The sequence below is a fragment of the Lagenorhynchus albirostris genome, chromosome 1 (genome assembly GCF_949774975.1).
Source record: "Lagenorhynchus albirostris chromosome 1, mLagAlb1.1, whole genome shotgun sequence".
NCBI lineage: Eukaryota > Metazoa > Chordata > Mammalia > Artiodactyla > Delphinidae > Lagenorhynchus > Lagenorhynchus albirostris.
Window position 1 is genome coordinate 34841164 of NC_083095.1, and position 20551 is coordinate 34861714.

Genomic DNA, 20551 nt, shown 5'->3' on the forward strand with positions numbered 1-20551 from the left:
CCAAGACTGAACCAGGAAGAATTAGAAAACATGAACAGATCAATTGCCAGTAATGAAACTGAATTAGTAACCAAATAACTTCCAACAAACGAAAGTCCAGGACTGGATGGCTTCACAGGTGAATTCTACCAAACATTTAGAGAAAAATTAACATCTATCCTCCTCAAACTATTCCAAAAAATTGCAGAGGAAGGATGCCTCTAAACTCATTCTATGAGGTCAGCATCACCCCGATACCAATACAGACAAAGATATCACACACACAAAAAAATTACAGACCAATATCACTGATGAATGTAGATGCAAAAATCCTGGACAAAATATTAGCAAACCAAATCCAACAATACGTTAAAAGGATCACACATCATGATCAAGTGAGATTTATCCCAGGAATGCAAGGCTGGCTTGATATCTGCAAATCAATCAGTGTGATACACCACATTAGCAAATTGAAGAATAAAAACTATATGATCATCTCAACAGATGCAGAAAAAGCTTTTGACAAAATTCAACATTTATGTATGATAAAAACTCTCAATAAAGTGGGTATAGAGGGTACATACCCCAACATAATAAGGCCATATATGATAAGCCCACAGCTAACATTATATTCAATGGTGAAAAGCTGAAAGCATTTCTTCTAAGATCAGGGACAAGACAAAGATGCGTACTCTCACCACTTTTCTTCACCATAGTATTGGAAGTTGTAGACACAGCAATCAGACAAGAAAAATAATAAAAGGAATCCGAATTGGAAGGGAAGAAGTAAAACTGTCACTGTTGCAGATGACATAATACTATACATTAGAACACCCTAAAGACGCCACTGGAAAACTACTAGGCTCATCACTGAATTCAGTAAAGGTGCAGGATACAAAATTAATATACAGAAATCTGTTGCATTTCTATACACTACCAACAAAAGATCAGAAAAAGAAATTAAGGAAACAACCCCATTTATAATCACAATAAAAGGAATAAAATACCCAGGAATAAACCCACATAAGGAGGTAAAACATCTGTACTTAGAAAACTATAAGACACTGATGAAAGAAATTGAAGACCACTCAAACAGATGGAAAGATACACCGTGTTCATGGATTGGAAGAATTAAAACAACCACACAACACAAGGCAATCTACAGACTCAATGTAATCCTTAAAAAATACCAATGGCATTTTTCACAGAACTCGAACAAAAATTTTTAAAATTTGTATGGAAACACAAAAGACCTTGAATAGCCAAAGCAATCTTGAGAAAGAAAAACAGAGCTGGGGGAATCAGACTCCCTGACTTCAGCCTATACTACAAAGCTACAGTAATCAAAACAGTATGGTACTGGCACAAAAACAGAAATATAGATTAATGGAATATAATAGAAAGCCCAGAAATAAACCCATGCCCCTGTGGTAGTCAATTAATCTATGACAAAGAAGGCAAGAATGTACAGTGGAGAAAAGACAGTCTCTTCAATAAGTGGTGCTGGGAAACCTGGACAGCCATATGTAGAAGAATTAAAGTAGAACACTTTCTCATACTATATACAAAAATAAACTAAAAATGGATTAAAGACCTAAATGTCAGACCAGAAACCATAAAACTTCTAGAAGAAAACCCAGAACACTCTTTGACATAAATTGTAGCAATAATTTTTTGGAGCTGTCTCCTAAGGCAAAGGAAACAAAAGCAAAAATAAATAAATGGGACCTAATTAAACTCAAAAGTTTTTGCACAGCAAAGGAAACCATTGGCAAAATGAAAAAAGAACCTACGGAATGAGAAAAAATATTTGCAAATGATATGACCAATAAGGGATCAATATCCAAAATATATAAACAGCTCATACAACTCAATATTAAAAAAAACCCCAAACACCCTGATTAAAAGATGGGCATAAGAATTTAATAGACATTTTTCCAATGAAGATATATGATGGCCAAGAGGCAGAAAAAAAGATGCTCAACATCGCTAATCATCAGAGAAATGCAAATTGAAACCACAATGAGATATCATTTTGCACTTGTCACAATGGCTATCATCAAAAAGACCACAGGTAACAAATGTTGGCATGGATGTGGAGAAAAGGGAACCCTTGTACACTGTTGGTGGGAATGTAAATTGGTGCAGCCACTGTGGAAAACAGTACAGAGATGCCTCAAAAAAAATAAAAATAGAGCTACCATATGACCCAGCATTCCACTCCTGGGATATATCCAAAGAAAATGAAAACATTAATTTGAAAAGATACATGCACTCCAATGTTCATAACAGCATTCTTTACAATGGCCAAGTTTGGAAGCAACCTAAATGTCCATCAACAGGTGAATGGATAAAGAAGATGTAGTGTATATAGACTATGGAATACTACTTAGCCATAAAGAAGAATGGAAGTTTGCCATTTGCAACAATATGGCTGGACCTGGCGGGTATTATGCTTAATAATATAAGTCAGACAGAGAGAGACAAATACTGAATGTTATTGCTTATATGTGGAATCTAAAAAATACAACAAACTGGTGAATATAACAAAACAGAAACAGACTCACAGATACAGAGAACAAACTAGTGTTTACCAGTGTGGAGAGGGAAAGGAGGAGGGACAAGATAGGGGTAGAGGATTAAGAGGTACAAACTACTATGTACAAAATAGACAAGCTACAAGTATGTATTGTATAGCACAGGGAATATAGCCAACATTTTATAATAACTATCTATGGAATATAATCTATAAAAATTTTGAATCACTATGTTGTACACCTAAAACTTGTATAATATTGTAAATCAACTATGCTTCAATAAAAAAAAATAGTAAATAAACAAGAAAATAAATAAAAAAGAAGAAAAAAGAAAACGTATACCTAGAATATCTAGAACAATGGCCTAAGAAGTTCATAATAGAACTGGACCAGGAAGAGAAGGTGATCATGTTACACCCATTTTAAAATGTTTCACCGTCCTACTACTAATTATTGGGTTGGCCAAAAGGTTCGATCGTTTTTTTCTGTATGATGGCTCTAGCAGCACTTAGTTGCCTTTACCTTCATTCTAAACAATTTTGTTTGATTGTATGTGACAGCTGTCATATCAGTGTGCATTTAAAAAAAGACTTATCAAAATTTGTGAATTTTTGTGTAGTCATTTTTTTTTTTTTTTTTTTTTTTTTTGCGGTACGCGGGCCTCTCACCGCTGTGGCCTCTCCCGCTGCGGAGCACAGGCTCCGGACGCGCAGGCTCAGCGGCCATGGCTCACGGGCCCAGCCGCTCCGCGGCTCGTGGGATCCTCCCAGACTGGGGCACGAACCCGCGTCCCCTGCATCGGCAGGCGGACTCCCAACCACTGCGCCACCAGGGAAGCCCTGTAGCCATTTTAATATTGAAGATGGAGGAGAAAAAGCAACATTTTCGGCATATTATGCTTTATTATTTCACGAAAGGTAAAAACGCAACTGAAACGCAAAAAAAGATTTGTGCAGTACTGTGACTGATCCAACATGTCAAAAGTGGTTTGCGAAGGTTCGTGCTGGAGATTTCTCGCTGGACGATGCTTCACGGTTGGGTAGATCAGTTGAAGTTGATAGTGATCAAATCGAGAATGGAGACATGAATTGAGAACAATCAACGTCATACCACATGGGAGATAGCTGACATACTCAAAATATCCAAATCAAGCGCTGAAAATCATTTGCACCAGCTTAGTTATGTTAATCGCTTTGATGTTTGGGTTCCATATAAATTAAGTGAAGAAAACCTTCTTGACCGTACTTCTGCATGCGATTCTCTACTTAAATGTAATGAAAACGGTCTGTTTTTAAAACAAATTGTGACAGGCGATGAAAAGTGGATACTGTACGACAATGTGGAATGGAAGAGATCGTGGGGCAAGTGAAATGAACCACCACCAACCACACCAGAAGCCGGTCTTCACCCAAAGAAGGTGATGCTTTATATATGGTGGGATTGGAAGGGAGTCCTCTATTATGAGCTCCTTCTGGAAAACCAAATGATTAATTCCAACAAGTACTGCTCCCAGTTAGACCAACTGGAAGCAGCACTCAACGAAAAGCGTCTGGAATTAGTCAACAGAAAATGCATAATCTTCCATCAGTATAACTCAAGATCGCATGCTTCTTTGATGACCAGGATAAAACTGTTAGAGCTTGGCTGGGAAGTTCTGATTCATCCGCCGTATTCACAGACATTGCACCTTTGGATTTCCATTTATTCAAAAATTCTCTTAATGGAAAAAATTTCAATTCCCTGGAAGACTGTAAAAGGCACCTGGAACAGTTCTTTGCTCAAAAGGATACGTTCTGGGAAGATGGAATTACAAAGTTGCCTGAAAAATGGCAAAGGTAGTCGAACAAAAGGGTGAATATGTTGCTTGATAAAGTTCTTGGTGAAAATGAAATATGTGTCTTTTATTTTTACTTAAAAACTGAAGGCACTTTTTTGCCAACCCAATACAACTCCTTAAACAGCACTGAAAGACAGTATACAGTCAGTAGTAAGCTGACTGCTTCAGGAGAGTCTTTTTCCGCACAGGTAGTTCCTAACTCACAGATTATGTTCCCAGAGTCTATATGAGAAATTGGCTGTTTGGAAGCTGGAACACATTCCTTTAAAAATAATATTACAGATGGTGGGCAAGACTCCAGGGTAGTTAAAAACAAAAAAAACAAATCTTCATTTAGCTCATAATGTTACTAATATGTTGCTGAATTATGCTTTAGTATTAACCTGAATTTTGGAAACAAGGTGGAAGACTGAAGAAAGAATGTTGAAATGGAAAGCATTTGTTTAAGTTATCTTCCTATCTACCTTTCTAGAGTCCTTTCCTGCTGTCAAAGGTACTTCTTGCCACACCTACAGTATCTTGCTATGCTAAGGTTCTGATGTGGTCCTGTTCAGGATTTGCCCTATGAGTCAAAGAACTCTAAGTTCTAAGTGATTAGTTCCTGTTTATTTAGGACAGCAGATTTACCCAGATGTTGCATGTCTGATTTGAACTATTAAATATTAATATGTGAACAACTCACTCTCAGGTAGAATACTTTTAAACACAAATGCACCTCTAAATATTAGATTATCAAGAAGTACAGCAAAGTGAACAGAACAAACACATTTAGCCAATGTGGAGGATATTTGGGCTTAATAAAACACCTCTCCTAAACAGACTGGGTCTTGAGAGTCAGGGAATAAGGAGATTAACTGTTCTTTTAAAGTTTCTTGCTGTTCATGGCTTTTCCCCTTTCACTTCTCAAAAAGCTTCCCTTCTCTTAAAAGTACTGACAGAGGAGCTTAGTTGGTGAGTAGGGGAAAGGTTAGAATAGGGTAGCCACTTGTGAATCTCAGTCATTTATAAATTGAATTAATGTAGGTCTGAATACCAAATTACCATTATTTACATTGCATGCACGCTCTCTTCTTCTCTTTCCCATTCTCCTCTCTCCACTCCTTCCCACCCCCTGGAAGATACTATGAACTTGTTATAACAAATTACCCAGAGGTAATAAATGCTGCAAAAGTGGCTCTAGTAGTTGTGGGAGGAAAGATAAAATAAGAAATTATAAAAGGAAGGGGATTTTCTCTTTATGGAAGGGAGAGGTGTCTATTTTACAGTGAATAAGAAGCTTTATTGAGGGGTCCAGAAAGTAAACTTGAGCTACTGTAATAATCCTCTTGCCTTCTTCTCCCACTTCTATATCACCTAAAGATCTAGAATTTTGCAACTCAAGTCCTTATAATTCATTCATACCTACAGTCAATATTTAATTCAAAATTTAAACTAAATTTTCCTCTCTGGCTTTTGAAATATTGATAGTTACTATTTACTTAGGGGTTTTATCTATTAAAATGGATATAGAATATTTAGTTTATTAACCTTAATATTAATAAATTGTGGGTGCTAAGCCCAGTTAAGAGGGCAGCATGGTACAGCAAAAGGAGAAAGACCCTGGAGTTTGACAGGCCTAGGTTGGACTCCTCATTCTGTCTTTTACTAGTTGTATGACTCTGAACAGCTTATTTAATTTTTTTTAGCTTCAGTATTATTATCTACAAAATGGGGATAAAAGACACTTATCTGGATCGGTTGTTTCATGAGGCCTAAATAAGATAAGTAAGTGAAAGAATGTAGTATAGTACTATATATATAGTAGGTAGTAAGTAAAGATTAGTATCTCTTTCCAGGAAAAGACTGGCATGTTTGGAGTGAGGAGGCTGGAGAAAATGGATGTGGATTGGGTGGGGAGGAAAGACAGGAGTGAAATAGAATTGAAAACTTTTTTGTAGTTCTTACTAATAACTATCTCACTCATTTCTGTCGTACCAAAGACTGAGACAACATCTGATATAGCATAACACTTCATAAAAGTTTGTTGGATTATTAGAGTATACTTACCCACATATAATAAAACCCCAATTCTGCCACAAGTATATAATTGGCACCTTAGAAAGATCATATTTGTAGCAGAATAGAGGGTGAGTTAGAGGAAAACAAGGCTTGAGGCAGGGAGACCAGTTAAGAGGATAGCCTCATGTGCCTAGACAAAAAGTAAACGGAGCCCCAAACTAAGCCAGGATGGTAGAAATGAAGAGATAGGAATGTACAGAAGTACTGATGAGGGAAACTGTATGGGATTTAAATATAGGGCTGAGTGAGAGACAGAAGCTTTCCATTCAGGTTTCTTATGGCTCGGGTGACTGGGTGGCTGGTGGGCACAGTCACTGAGCTAGAAGAACTCAAAGAAATGGAGTAAGATGGAAGTGGGAGGCGCAGTGAGAAAGGAAAGGAAGGAAAATGAATTTATTTATTTTTATTTTTTATTTTTTTTTCGGTACGCAGGCCTCTCACTGTTGTGGCCTCTCCCGTTGCGGAGCACAGGCTCCGGACGCGCAGGCTCAGCAGCCATGGCTCACGTGCCCAGCTGCTCCGCGGCATGTGGGATCTTCTTGGACCGGGGCGCGAACCCGTGTCCCCTATATCGGCAGGCAGACTCTCAACCACTGTGCCACCAGGGAAGCCCAATGAATTTAATTTTACATGTTGAATTTGCTCTGCCTATTGAACTTAAAGAAAATATACCTAGTAAGCAGGTGGATCTAGGCATGGAGCTCAAGACAGAGATAAGATCTGGGAGTCAATAGCATACAGAATTAGAAGGAAAAAAGGTCAAGGGTGAGCCAGGGTGACACTTCCATTTGGGAATGAGCATAGGAAGAGAAGCTGCCAAAACAAGAAAGAATAAACTACAAATGGAGAATGAAGAAGTTGAAATGGTGTATTGCTGGAGAGGAATGTAAAATTGTGGTAGAGAGACCTAATAGCTGGGTTATGCAGGCATTTTATTTGTGTTTACAGACACATACCATTTTGATGAGGCTTTGCAATCCAGATGAAGAAGAATCAACACTGACACCCTTCTGTTCTATGTAATAGCCTGCAAAATGTCTTTCGATTTAATCTCTTTTTTTAAAAATTCTACTTCCAAATTTGAGCATAAGCTCTGGAACTTTCTAAAACATCTTTATTACTAGGCTGTAATTTATAGTGCATTTACAGTACATGTAATTTTAAGGACAAGGTCTATATCTATTTCAGTTTTGAATCTTCAAGAGCCTTTGGTTTAAAATTCATAGTAGAATCATGATTAAGTTTACCATACCCTTGTTACCTCCTGTGATCCATGAACCAGTGGCTTGGTATTCTTGGGAACTTGTTAGAAATGCAAAATCTTGGCCCACTCCAGATTTGCTGAATCACAATCAGCATTTTTAATAAGATCTCCAGGTGATTCAAATAGGTACACAATTAATACTTCCTGACTAACTGAACAATGAATAAACAAACTATATTGTTGTTCTTATTTCTAGTAGGTCTCCAACTTTAGCTCATGTGATACAACTTGGGCAAATTATCTTTCCAAAATATGGTTTACTATGTTAATTCTGCTTTTTAAAAAAGCTGCAAATTTAACCAAATTGGGTAGTGCTGCCTGGATTACAAAACCTTTCAAAATCTGGCTTCAAATTTCTACCAAATTTACACATATTATCCTTTTACCTGAACCTCCTACTCTAAACAGTCTGGCCTGACCTGAGTAAACTATTCTTTCTACTTCTCTATTTTTGTTCATTCCGTTTCCTACTTGGTTAACATACTCTCTTTTTCTAAATACACAAATCCTATTTATCCTTCCTGTTCTAGCTAAAATGAAATATCTTCATAATGATATTATCTTGTCTTCATAATGAGAATTGTGGATTGTTACTTTCAAGAAACTTAGATTCCATTTCCACCTCTGCCACTAACTTGTATATTGCTGGGCAAGTTCAATGAACATCTCTGGGTTTAAAAGCTAGTCTTTTTCATACACAAGTCCAATAGACACATGAAAAGATGCTCAACACTGCTAATCATTGATAAATGCAAATCAAACCCACAATGAGATATCACTTCACACTTGCCACAATGGCTTTTATCAAAAAGACCACAAGTAACAAATGTTGGTGAGAATGTGGAGAAAAGGGAACCCTTCTATGCTGTTGGTGGGAATGTGAATTGGTACAGCCACTGTGGAAAACAGTATGGAGGCTTCTCAAAAAACTAAAAACTGAACTACCATATGACCCAGCCACTCCATTCCTGGGTATATATCCCAAAACACTAATTTGAAAAGATACATGTACCCCAGTGTTCACAGCAGCATTATTTATAACAGCCAAGATATGGAAGTAAACTAAAAGTCCATCAACAGATGAATGAATAAAGAAGATGTGGTATATACAATGGAATACTACTCAGCCATGAAAAAGAAAAAACTTTTGCCATTTGCAACAACATGAATGGACCTGGAGTGTATCATGCTTAGTGAAATAAGTCAGACAGAGAAAGACAAATACTGTATGATATCACTTATATGTGGAATCTAAAAAATAAAACAAACTAGTGAGTATAACAAAACAGAAACAGACCCACATATATAGAAAAAAACCCTAGTGTTTACCGGTGGGGAGAGGGAAGAGAAGAGGGATTAAGGAGTAGAGGATTAAGAGGTACAAACTACTATGTATAAAATAAATAAGCTACAAGGATGTATTGTATAGCACAGGAATACAGCCAATATTTTATAACTTTAAATGGTGTATAATCTATAAAAATTCTCAATCACTATGTTGTACACCTGAAACTAATATAACATTGTAAATTATACCTCAATAAAATTTTTTTTACATTGTAAAAAATTTGTCTTTTTAAAGAAAAACGCTAGGAACCACAATGGTATTGTGTTCCACACAATGAGAGAAAATATGTCTAAGGAATGTGTTTTAATATTCACATAATAGTTAAAAATGAATGTTTTAAAAATATAGTTAATGCTCACGTATTTGAAGCACCCCTCCCATAAGCTCCACTGTACCCTCTTTTTAAATGAAATGTACAAGAAACAAAGGCAAAATTCATCCAGGTCAATCCAAATAAGTTATAGAGTCTTACCCTTCAATTTTAACATTTATTGTTAAAGTCATGGTAGGTGATAAGAATAAGAGCTAAGAAGTAGAATCATACAGAATTTAAACCCAGGCTGAAACCTTTTAAAAATAACAAGAATAGCACTCTTACTCCCTACTCTTATCTGGCATAGCTGAGTAAGGGTTCTGGGCTTGCTGACATTCTTGAGCTATTTCTCTCCCTGCTTTAAACATAGGGTAGTTTCTCCCGTGACCCTGCTTGTTTCCCTGGAGAGCTTCACATAGAGGCTTCTGTATAACAACATTAGCTTTCACTAGCAAACGGCTATATAGGAAAGAGAAGGATGAAGAGGGAGACAACCTTCACAGAATATCAACAGGCTGCAGATTAAATGTGCGTTGTTTCCTTTGCTAAATTCCCAGCACAGATTTCCATCTGAACAGTTATAAATTCTTTCCTCCCACATTCCACCTCTGCATTTTAAACCATTTACTCTGGGCCTCTTCAATACAGCACTCTAAGGCTGAGAAAGTTTAGAGTTGCATCAATTGTATTTAAAAAAAAATTATTCTCAGTTTTATGTAAGGTATTAAATCCAAGAAAAGAATATACTAAAGATGTGCATATTCTCAAAATTGCCTATATCTTGCTTATATAAGTTTTGTTGTTCTTTATATGCTGTTGTTTCAAGGGACATTTTGAAGTTACATGTAATAGCAATATTAATTACTAGGAAATGTCTACAACGAATCAACAGCTGGTCCTAGAAAATCAAATATTAGCATATCAACATAGGAACCTTTCAATGGTGTTTTGGCCTTTGTAGTAAGGTAATGGCAGCATATATAGTATATATCAAGTTAGCTTTTTATTTTAATACAAAAGTACAACATTAGGAGGAGAGAATGAACAGAATTATAGTCAAGACAGCATAAGGTAAAAATGATACACACAAACAAAAAGCACCTTTTACCTTGTAATAGTTCTTAGAGCTCATTAATGCACTTGGAGGCAGGGCCAAAGTCAGCGGTGGCTGGGAAACAAATTCTAAATCTGGTGCGTTTGTTCCCTAGAGTTTCAGGTCTGTTCTGTGCTGTTGGAACTCTTGGATTCATCCTACCTCCTCTCAGAAATTACTTTTTGCCTTCTTTAAAGGTGTATCTGCATCAGGATAATTTTTAGATGCTTGGAAGTTTATATATATGAAAGGATGGGTTACCAGTCAGGTCCAAATTCAACCCTCCCTGCTTTTTTTCACTGGGTTCTTTCTATCCCTTCCCCGGGCTACGGAGACTGGGTCAGGGTGATACTAGGTAACCTGCAGCACTGGCTTCACCAGCATGGGTTCTAAGTTGGCTGGTTACTTACCTATGGACTTCTCTAGAACTAAACTTTCAGGTAAATACAAATGGTGAATTAAAAAAATAAAATGATGTTTGAAAATATGTGTCACAGACTCTACTCCAGTGTCCACAGAGAAAGAAAAAAAATCAGGAGGAAAGAAGAGAAGTTTAAAAGGTGAGATTAACATAAAAACTACTGCCTTTCAGGTTACTAGCAAGATGCTGTGCTCCAGGTTTGGACTACATTGTGTCCAGTTTGAGCCTAAACTGGGGTTTATAGGAGTCCCAGCATACCTTGTGAAATGGTAGGACAGAGCCTTTTCAAGAGCATATTTGAGCCCTGGGAAAGCACTCATCTTAAGGGAAGGAGGATCCAGGCATAATGAGCTTTGCTCAGTGACAAGGTGGTGATAAGACAGAAAGGGGCAATTATGGGTGACAGATACATCAGGCATCCATCACTCAGATATGTCTCCTAGCTTTGTCTCCAGCAGGCTGTTGTTTGAGTGTTACTAAGAGCAGGCACACCTCTGGTGAACTGGAAATAGTGCCTGGTGAAAGATGGCTGAACAGCAGTGTTGCATGGAAGTGGGATGCTCAGAAAGAACAGACTTGTTTTTGATTGCATGTGCAGCTGGAGCTGGAGACGCAGTTGGAAATTTATAGAAATACTTGGAGAATTTAGCAGAGGGCTGAGTTAATTTAGTAAATGGGGTAATATGCTCTCAGAGATGGGCAATTATAGTCAATGTGCCTCCCTTTGTATTTACAAGTGGGTGAAGCCTGGAGAAACTCAGGTTTTATAAGAATACAAAAATCAATATAAAAGTCCTAGAAAATAATTGTACTTAAACTTCAAAGAATCAGTTAGTACTAATTTTGACATTTCCTTCTTACTCTTCTCACCCATGTCTTCCCTTTCTTGACATAAGTAAAAGTATGAATAGGAATAACACCCAAAGCAGAGCAACATATTTCTCCTATTGTAAAAGGCATTCCAGGAAAATGTCTATCGCTAAAGGACATAGACATCTCCATAATTCTTTGACTTCTTAAGAATGAAATAAGTGAAAATTATGGTATTAAATTTCTTTCTCTTTAGCAACAATCCCGCCTAGTTAGTACTCCCAAAATTCATATTTGTACAATAACAACTTCAAAATAAAATCCAATACTTACTTGTCTCCCACAATTCCCAAGTTGATTGTGGGGTAACCATGTTCCTGAATTGTTGCTAAGAGGGTTGAACGATTGCTGTCTCGAATCTTTCCTGGTAAGAGGTCATCTTCAGGATTTAGCAGCTACAAAGCCAAAAAAAAAAAAAAAACCACTACAAATTATTTTCTTAGGATAATATTGCCTATTGTTAATGGGGAAAAAATAGATCTAGTAAACAGAGTTTAGCACATCTAGCACCTATAACAGTATCTGGCCCATAGAAGATATATGCTCAAAGGATCTTTGATAAATAATGAAAGCATAGGAGGATCAGAAAACAGTCCTCCAGAATTAAAAAACATGCAGAAATTTAAGTGGTGACTAAACAGCAGGCCAAATTCACACCAGCTTTGGCTACAATTTGACAGAATAGTGCTCTGGAGATAGCTGCCTTTCTACTGGTTGGTTGTTTACTGGGTCAAATTAAAAAAAAAAAACACTTTCTTTTTTCCTCCCACTATTATTTTCTAATCTGTCCTTCACTGAGAATATTTGAGGAAGAGACTGTGTGACATGATATTCTCAAGTCTGAAGAGAATGATCATTTATCTTTTCTTTCAAGCTTTTGATCTCTTTTGTGAAGTGGGATCAGTAGTAATGAAGAAGTTAAACTTATTTGAAGGAGAGGGAGCCAGATATCTTGCCTCTATTAGCAAACTTAAACAAGTAATACTTAACTGCACACACCCATGATTCCATGACTTTGAATTGAATCACCCTTTAGAGATTTAATATCTACTATTATATGTCAATGAAGAAAATTATAAGAAGCTTATTTTATGTTAGGATGTTCCAATGAAGCAGTGTAGCGTAGTAGCAAGCAAGAGTCTACCTTATTCAGATAAGGTTCAAATTCAAGTTGCCCAAACACATTATGCCATAATTTTCTCATTTATAATATATAGTAATAAAACTACCTTGAAAGGCAGTTGTTAGGACTGAGATAATGAACACTCAGTTAACATAGATAAATATACAATAAAAACAATTCTCTGTCCTTTCTTTATGATACATGATATTGAAAGAGCACCTAATTCCCCCCAATTGTTCTCATATTGTTAGGTGCTAGTATGGATGGAATCAGTTTATAACGTGAACACAGATTTACATTTATTAGATTATAAAATACTTAAGAGTAGGAGGTCCCTAACACACACAGACACATACAACATGCAAGTTTAATTTACACAATTTTAAGATATACTTTGATTTCAGAAAATTACAAAATGAAAAAAAAGTACATCTTTGAAGTGAGAAAATCTGGAATATTATCTTAGGAGGTTGAAGGCAAGCCTGCACATTTCAGATGCTTAGGCTGTTAATATGGCCAATACCCAGGGTTTTGTATCTCAGTTCTGCCAAACAATGACCTAAAGCCCCTTTAGTCTTCCTTCTGACTCATTAGTGATACCATGTGGCTGGACCTTTGGCTTTATGTTGGAAAAGTAGTAGCTTTGCAAACAACTGTCCCCTTAAAATATCTGCAGAAAAACTTTGATCATCTTATTCACTGTCACCTGGGAGACTTCCCTTCAAATACTGCACTAATCTAACTTAATCAGATCCCATGTGACACTGCAACCCACTTTCATCCTTTGTCACTGGCAGAGCTTGGAAAATTGCTATTGCAGTACTAATACAGATTAATTTTCTGATCTTAATTACCACACAGTTATTGAACTTATAATTTTATAAGGCCAAGCCTTGCAGCTTTTAAACTCCATTAATCAGACAAGTTGCTGCAGAAAGAAAACTGAATGGTTATATAATATTTTTTTCACAAAGGGTACTGACCACCAACTGAGTAATAAGATTTCCCCGTTATTAGGGTGGTTTCTTTGCCATTCATGTTCCTCTCTGTTATTTTGCTGCACACAGTTCCAGAGATAATAGAACAATTAGCGATCACTGGAGAACCAGTTGTTTGTCTGTAAAATTGACATAATGAAATAATAGCTAGTTAAGTGAGGGTATGGGATTTCCAGTGCATTTTAAGTATTCTCAAAGAAAACATACAGAATCGAATGGAAGATTATAAGGTTGCATACACTAGAATAAATTCACAATATTCCTCTTTAAAAATGTAATCTTATTTTCCAGCTTCTTATACTTCTAGTCATCTCTGGAATGATGCCTGAAACTTATTGTAGTTAAAATATAAAAGAAAAAATACAATATAAAGTAAAATAAAACATAACCCAAAACAAACAAACAAGAAAACAAAAACATAACCCATTATCTTGATACCTTGTTACTTTATCTACCCCATACTAAATTTCAATTTCCTGTTTCTGTTATTGTCAATGGTGCCACTGTATTTCCAGCTTTCAAACATTTAGCCTTTGATTTTTTTCCTTTTATAGTCCACTATCTTCCCAAAGGTTTCAATCCTTAATCCTTACTCCATCTTTTTTTTTTTAATGTTTTGCTGCTTTATACACAGGAATCCATCTCCTCCTTGACACTACATTTTTATCCACTCTCTTATCAACCCTCCCCATCCCCCAATTTCAGGCATTCAATATATCTGAATTTCTGCAAAAGCCTTATAATTGGCTATCTTGCCGACACTCTTTCCTTCTGAGAAATAAAATAGACACATCTACTTGCAAAACTGTACGATTACTTGCATAACAGGTAAACTGTACCAAACTATGATATGTAACAAACTATCTTAAGTCAAATTTTTATAACATAAGCTTGTTCAGACCTGTATGGTCCTATAAGATTATGGACAATTAGAGACCATGATAACTCCATATGGACTCGTGCTCCAAAGATAAAATGAAATTGTTTCAGCAACTCACCTATTTCACAAAATGTGATCAGTCTGCCTAGACTGTACTTACTAACTACCTTAAAACCACCTCATGACCAATCCCAGTCCTCAAAATCCTGTAAGTATCCTTCTGTAACTTCCTCCTCTTGAGACACTACTGAGACTTTCAAGGTGATGCTCTTCCTTGCTCAGAAACTTTAATATATCCAGCTTTGTATGATCAACAGGTTTCCTTGGTGGCCTTTGTATTAGGACGATGATGGTCATGAAGGTCCCTACCAACACTTAGGCAAGACCTCATGCCACCACTATTCTCATATTGGTTACATTGCACTTCACTGAGGTCTTTTGAGCCTCTTTGCTCAGGGGAGTCTTTATGATGGTAAGTCCAGCACTTACATTAAACTCTGATGCTTTTTTGTTGAGCTCCCAAAGTTAGCTGAAATTTATTTTGTTTTTGAAGGGGAGCAGAATATGCCACCTCCAAATGTGCCCATTTGGCACATGCATTACTTTCAGCTGAAGGCAATCAAGACCCAGCAGACTCAATAAAAACATTTACTACTCCCTTAACTGACTAAAAGAATTTAGATAGGGGGCCTGGCCCAGAAAGAGAGCCATTACCAGAGATAACTTTTTATCTGACTTACCTGCATGGTAGGGCAAACATCTGATTACTAAACATCTGCTCTTCTCATCTTCCTGAACTGCCCTTCTCCCCTTTGAAGCCCCAGGCCCTATCCCATTCCCTAGCTCAGACTGACATACAAGCCTCAATTGCCTGACTGCCTTTGGGTCTCATATTTTTATGGGATTCCTGTATGTACAAAATTAAACTTTTCTCCTGTTAATCTGCCTTATGTCAATTTAATTATTAGATTAGCCAAAGAACCTAGAAGGGTAGATGGAAAATTTTTCTGCTCTAAGAGTAAGATTCCCAGGACTTTTTGGTTATCTGACTGAATTTGTAAGGATTTTTGTTTTCCTTAGTGTTGGTTTGCTAAAGTGTTGATTTGCTACTAACCATTTTGTTTGTCAATTGGCTACATTGTTGTGTGTCTGTAAGAACTTTTCTTTGTTTATGTATGAGAAACTGGCTTTCAGAGAGATCTACCTCCACATTCTGGCCTGCTGACTTTTAGGGTTAGCTCTCAAGGGTTCAACTTTAGGTTTTTTTTTGTTTTTTAAAAATTTTTAAATTTATTTTTTTATACAGCAGGTTCTTACTAGTCATCAATTTTATACACATCAGTGTATACATGTCAATCCCAATCACCCAATTCATCCCACCCCCACCCCCCACCGCTTTCCCCCCTTGGTGTCCATACGTTTGTTCTCTACATCTATGTCTCAACTTCTGCCCTGCAAACTGGTTCATCTGTACCGTTCTTCCAGGTTCCACACACATGCGTTAATATACGATATTTGTTTTTCTCTTTCTGACTTACTTCACTCTGTATGACAGTCTCTAGATCCATCCACGTCTCAACAAATGACCCAATTTTGTTCTTTTTTATGGCTGAGTAACATTCCATTGTATATATGGACCACATCTTCTTTATCCATTCGTCTGTCGATGGGCATTTAGGTTGCTTCCATGACCTGGCTATTGTAAATAGTGCTGCAATGAACATTGGGGTGCATGTGTCTTTTTGAATTATGGTTTTCTCTGGGTACATGCCCATTAGTGGGATTGCTGGGTCATATGGTAATTCTATTTTTAGTTTTTTAAGGAACCTCCACACTGTTCTCCATAGTGGCTGTATCAATTTACATTCCTGCCAACAGTGCAAGAGGGTTCCCTTTTCTCCACACCCTCTCCAGCATTTGTTGTTAGTAGATTTTCTGATGATGCCCAGTCTAACTGGTGTGAAGTGATACCTCATTGTAGTTTTGATTTGCATTTCTCTAATAATTAATGACGTTGAGCAGCTTTTCATGTGCTTCTTGGCCATCTGTATGTCTTCTTTGGAGAAATGTCTATTTAGCTCTTCTGCCCATTTTTGGATTGGATTGTTTGTTTTTTAATATTGAGGTGCATGAGTTCTTTATATATTTTAGAGATTAATCATTTGTCTGTTGATTCATTTGCAAATATTTTCTCCCATTCTGAGGGTTGTCTTTTTGTCTTGTTTATGGTTTCCTTTGTTGTGCAAAACAAAAAAACTTTTTAAGTTTCATTAGGTCCCATTTGTTTATTTTTGTTTTTATTTCCATTACTCTAGGAGGTGGATCAAAAAAGATCTTGCTGTGATTTATGTCAAAGAGTGTTCTGCCTATGTTTTCCTCTAAGAGTTTTATAGTGTCCGGTCTTACATTTACGTCTCTAATCCATTTTAAGTTTCTTTTTGTGTATGGTGTTAGGGAGTGTTCTAATTTCATTCTTTTACCTGTAGCTGTCCAGTTTTCCCAGCACCACTTATTGAAGAGACTGTCTTTTCTCCATTGTATATCCTTGCCTCCTTTGTCATAGATTGACCATAGGTGCATGGGTTTATCTCTGGGCTTTCTATCCTGTTCCATTGATCTGCATTTCTGTACCAGTACCATATTGTCTTGATTACTGTAGCTTTGTAGTATAGTCTGAAGTCAGGGAGTCTGATTCCTCCAGCTCCATTCTCAGCCTTAGTTTTAAGGACTTTAGATATATATAAGTGATATTTCCCTGTTGACTGGCTTTTAGCTAATGAATTCATGGATTCATCTAATAATAAACTTGTACTTCTCCTGGCATAAGTTGGCTTCTGTTTTATCTTTCTTGCATTTATTTTTCTAGAAAGCATAGTTTCATCAAGGAAAATCTGGAATTGCAGTGGTCATTTTGGAGTACTTTTGACATGACAATTATTCACTTGAAAGCACTTTTAGAATAAAGGGCGAATACAATTCAGAATATTCAATGATTATCACTTTTATTGTTATGCACTGCTTCAAAATGAAATTTTAATAAAAATACAAAATATTTACAAGTTTGTTAAACCCTGTATTGAAGAAATTCTCTGTCTTATTTGTCTAAAAGAGAAATCACTTAGTTTATTTTAAGAAACCTCTCTCTTTGTTTCTGTTCTTCAGAGATTTAATCCTACCTTGATGGAATAATCCTATTTAATTCTATCTTGATGGTCTTGATGGAATTGTCAAAGGGTCTAAGACTGGTTGTAATAACTTACTTTCTCTCTTTTTAATGTATTGAAATGGGTTTGTCTGCATCTAAGACTTCTCCTCTTTGCAAAGAGAAGGTATTAGAATTTTATAGGTCAGTAACTATTACCATATCCATTGCAAACAGCTTCCTTATACATCCTTACTTTCTCCTTCTTTTGGAAAATGTAATTAATTAATTAATTCCATTAATTAATTATGGACATTAATTAATTATGGCCACACCTTAGAAATACCTAGATAGTCCAGACAAACAGACCTAACACAAAAAAAGGTGAGAAAAGTCAGATTATAAACTCTAATGGAGAATGCTCTTATTCTAAATGGCTTTTAATTAAACTCTGAAAAGAAAGTTTTAATTGAGAGTTAAATTAATTGCCTTGGTTGCTTGGATGTAAGAAAGAAAAAGGAACATACAGAGCTTTTAAACATAATCTAAGGAGTCCTTAAGAATTTGGTTTATAAATACAGAGGTTTACAAATGGTATTAGAAAAAATTCATATTCTATTTCTATTATCATGATTCTGGACATGTTAGACTGATTTAATAATTTTAGTTTAAAAAGTATCCTATGTCTTTTTCCTAACTTTACTACCATGTAAGAAAGTTATACTAGTATAACATTCTAGTTATGTAAGCCTTGGGTCTCTGCTTTTTTTTTTTTTTTCCTATTCTTAAAGACTCTTATTTAAAAAAAAATTTTTAAATTAATTTTTATTGGAGTATAGTTGATTTACAACCTTGTGTTAGTTTCTGCTGTACAGCAAAGTAAATCAGCTATACATACACATATATAAAAAATCTTAATAGGTTTTTTTTTTTGGCCATGCCACACGACTTGTGGGATCCTAGTTCCCTGACCAGGGTTCAAACCTGGGCCCCTGGAAGTGGACGTGTGGAGTCCTAACCACTAGATTGCCAGGGAATTCCCTATTTTCTTATTAAAAAAATCCTAATTTGAACCTTCTAAATTGTGTTCATCTAAATATGGGGATGACGATATGGAATGTCTCTGTGAAAAGAGACTGATGAGGTTCAAGACATGCTACCCCAAAATATGGCATTTGGCATAGTGAATATTTTAAGCTGAAGGAATTTGAGAAATAGTACATGCAGGAAGGACTTTCTGACTTTCCCCTGAAAAACGTCAAAAAACCCTTATGTTAGAGGTGCCCTCCCTATGCCCAGAGGAAAGGAGCATCCTTATCTCTGAAGATGAAGGGACAGAGAGAGGAATCTGAAGGAACAGGCCTTACTAAGTTTCCCCCAGTTTACTACACTTTCCTCATGACTTCTGTCCTTTCATATTTCTCCACAATTTTCCATTTTTCATCAAAACTAATTAAAAAAATGCTCAGGTTTAACTGATTCTTCAGGTCTTCATTTTTTTTTAAATGAAGGCTCTCGTGTTACATAAAACTTACATTAAATTAATGCTGTGCTTTTCTCTTATTAATCTGTCTTTTGTTACAGAGGTAATAAAATTCAGAGCTTGAGAAATTAGAAAGGTAGAGGAAAAAATATTTTTCCTCCCTTACAAGATGAATTCTTATAACGCTTCTATTAAATCATGACTTTATAAGAAATTAAATTTTAATTGCCAGATCCTTAGTTAACTCTAAGATCTTAAACTGATATTAATTTGATTGACTGGTAAATAATCTTGGATATGTGGACACTGTAATGTTTAATATACCAGTGCCTGACGTAGAGAATGGACTTGAGGACATGGGGAGGGGGAGGGGTAAGCTAGGAAGAAGTGAGGGAGTGGCATGGACATATATACACTATCAAATGTAAAATAGATAGCTAGTGGGAAGCAGCCGCATAGCACAGGGAGATCAGTTCAGTGCTTTGTGTCCACCTAGAGGGGTGGGATAGGGAGGGTGGGAGGGAGTCGTAAGAGGGAGGAGATATGGGGATATATGTATATGTATAGATGATTCACTTTGTTATAAAGTAGAAACTAACACACCAGTATAAAGTATAAAGCAATTATACTCCAATAAAGATGTTAAAAATATATATACTAGTGTTTATATTAAGTACATCATTAACAGGTTAAACTAACCATCATTAACAGGGTAGAAAGGATATATGAAGATAGAGGAATGCTTGTGCAAGGTAATGATTATGTTTTATTTATTAGGAAAAAGCAGAACAATATTTTTCTTAAAGTAAAAATTACTGATTGTGCCAAAATATAAAGGACGACAGTAAAAAATAAATTTAGGAGTATTATTCAGTAAAGTATAGAAGGTCTGAAGGGCAATGACTTATTGCTTGGCAGTAATAACTACAAATAATGAATATACAGGAAGAATAATATATATTAAAAACATTGACAAAGTTGGCTACATGACGTGGGCTTATTCATAATGAAAAACGGCCTATGGATCTTTTATTGTAAATTGTTACTAGAATTTGGGTTTTCTTTTTGTTAAAAATGGCTAAGTTAATTTGTGTCCAGATAACAAAGGTCCCTTTTTATAACCAAAATATTCTGTTAACTCTCTGGTTTATGGCACATTCTTAAATCATTTTAATCAAAAGCTTCTAAAAATAATGGTTACTTAT

The 20551-nt window shown here is 36.0% G+C and overlaps 1 protein-coding gene across 7 annotated transcripts in view; it reads right to left on the reverse strand.

Annotated features, from left to right (window-relative positions):
• GPHN (gephyrin) overlaps positions 1–20551 on the reverse strand; it is a 617632-nt gene that overhangs the window by 55545 nt on the left and 541536 nt on the right. For all 7 annotated transcript variants that reach the window (XM_060140985.1, XM_060140957.1, XM_060140999.1 and 4 more), the window contains one exon: positions 11994–12115. In XM_060140985.1, coding sequence (XP_059996968.1) covers positions 11994–12115 — 122 coding nt within the window. The remainder of the gene's footprint in view (positions 1–11993; positions 12116–20551) is intronic.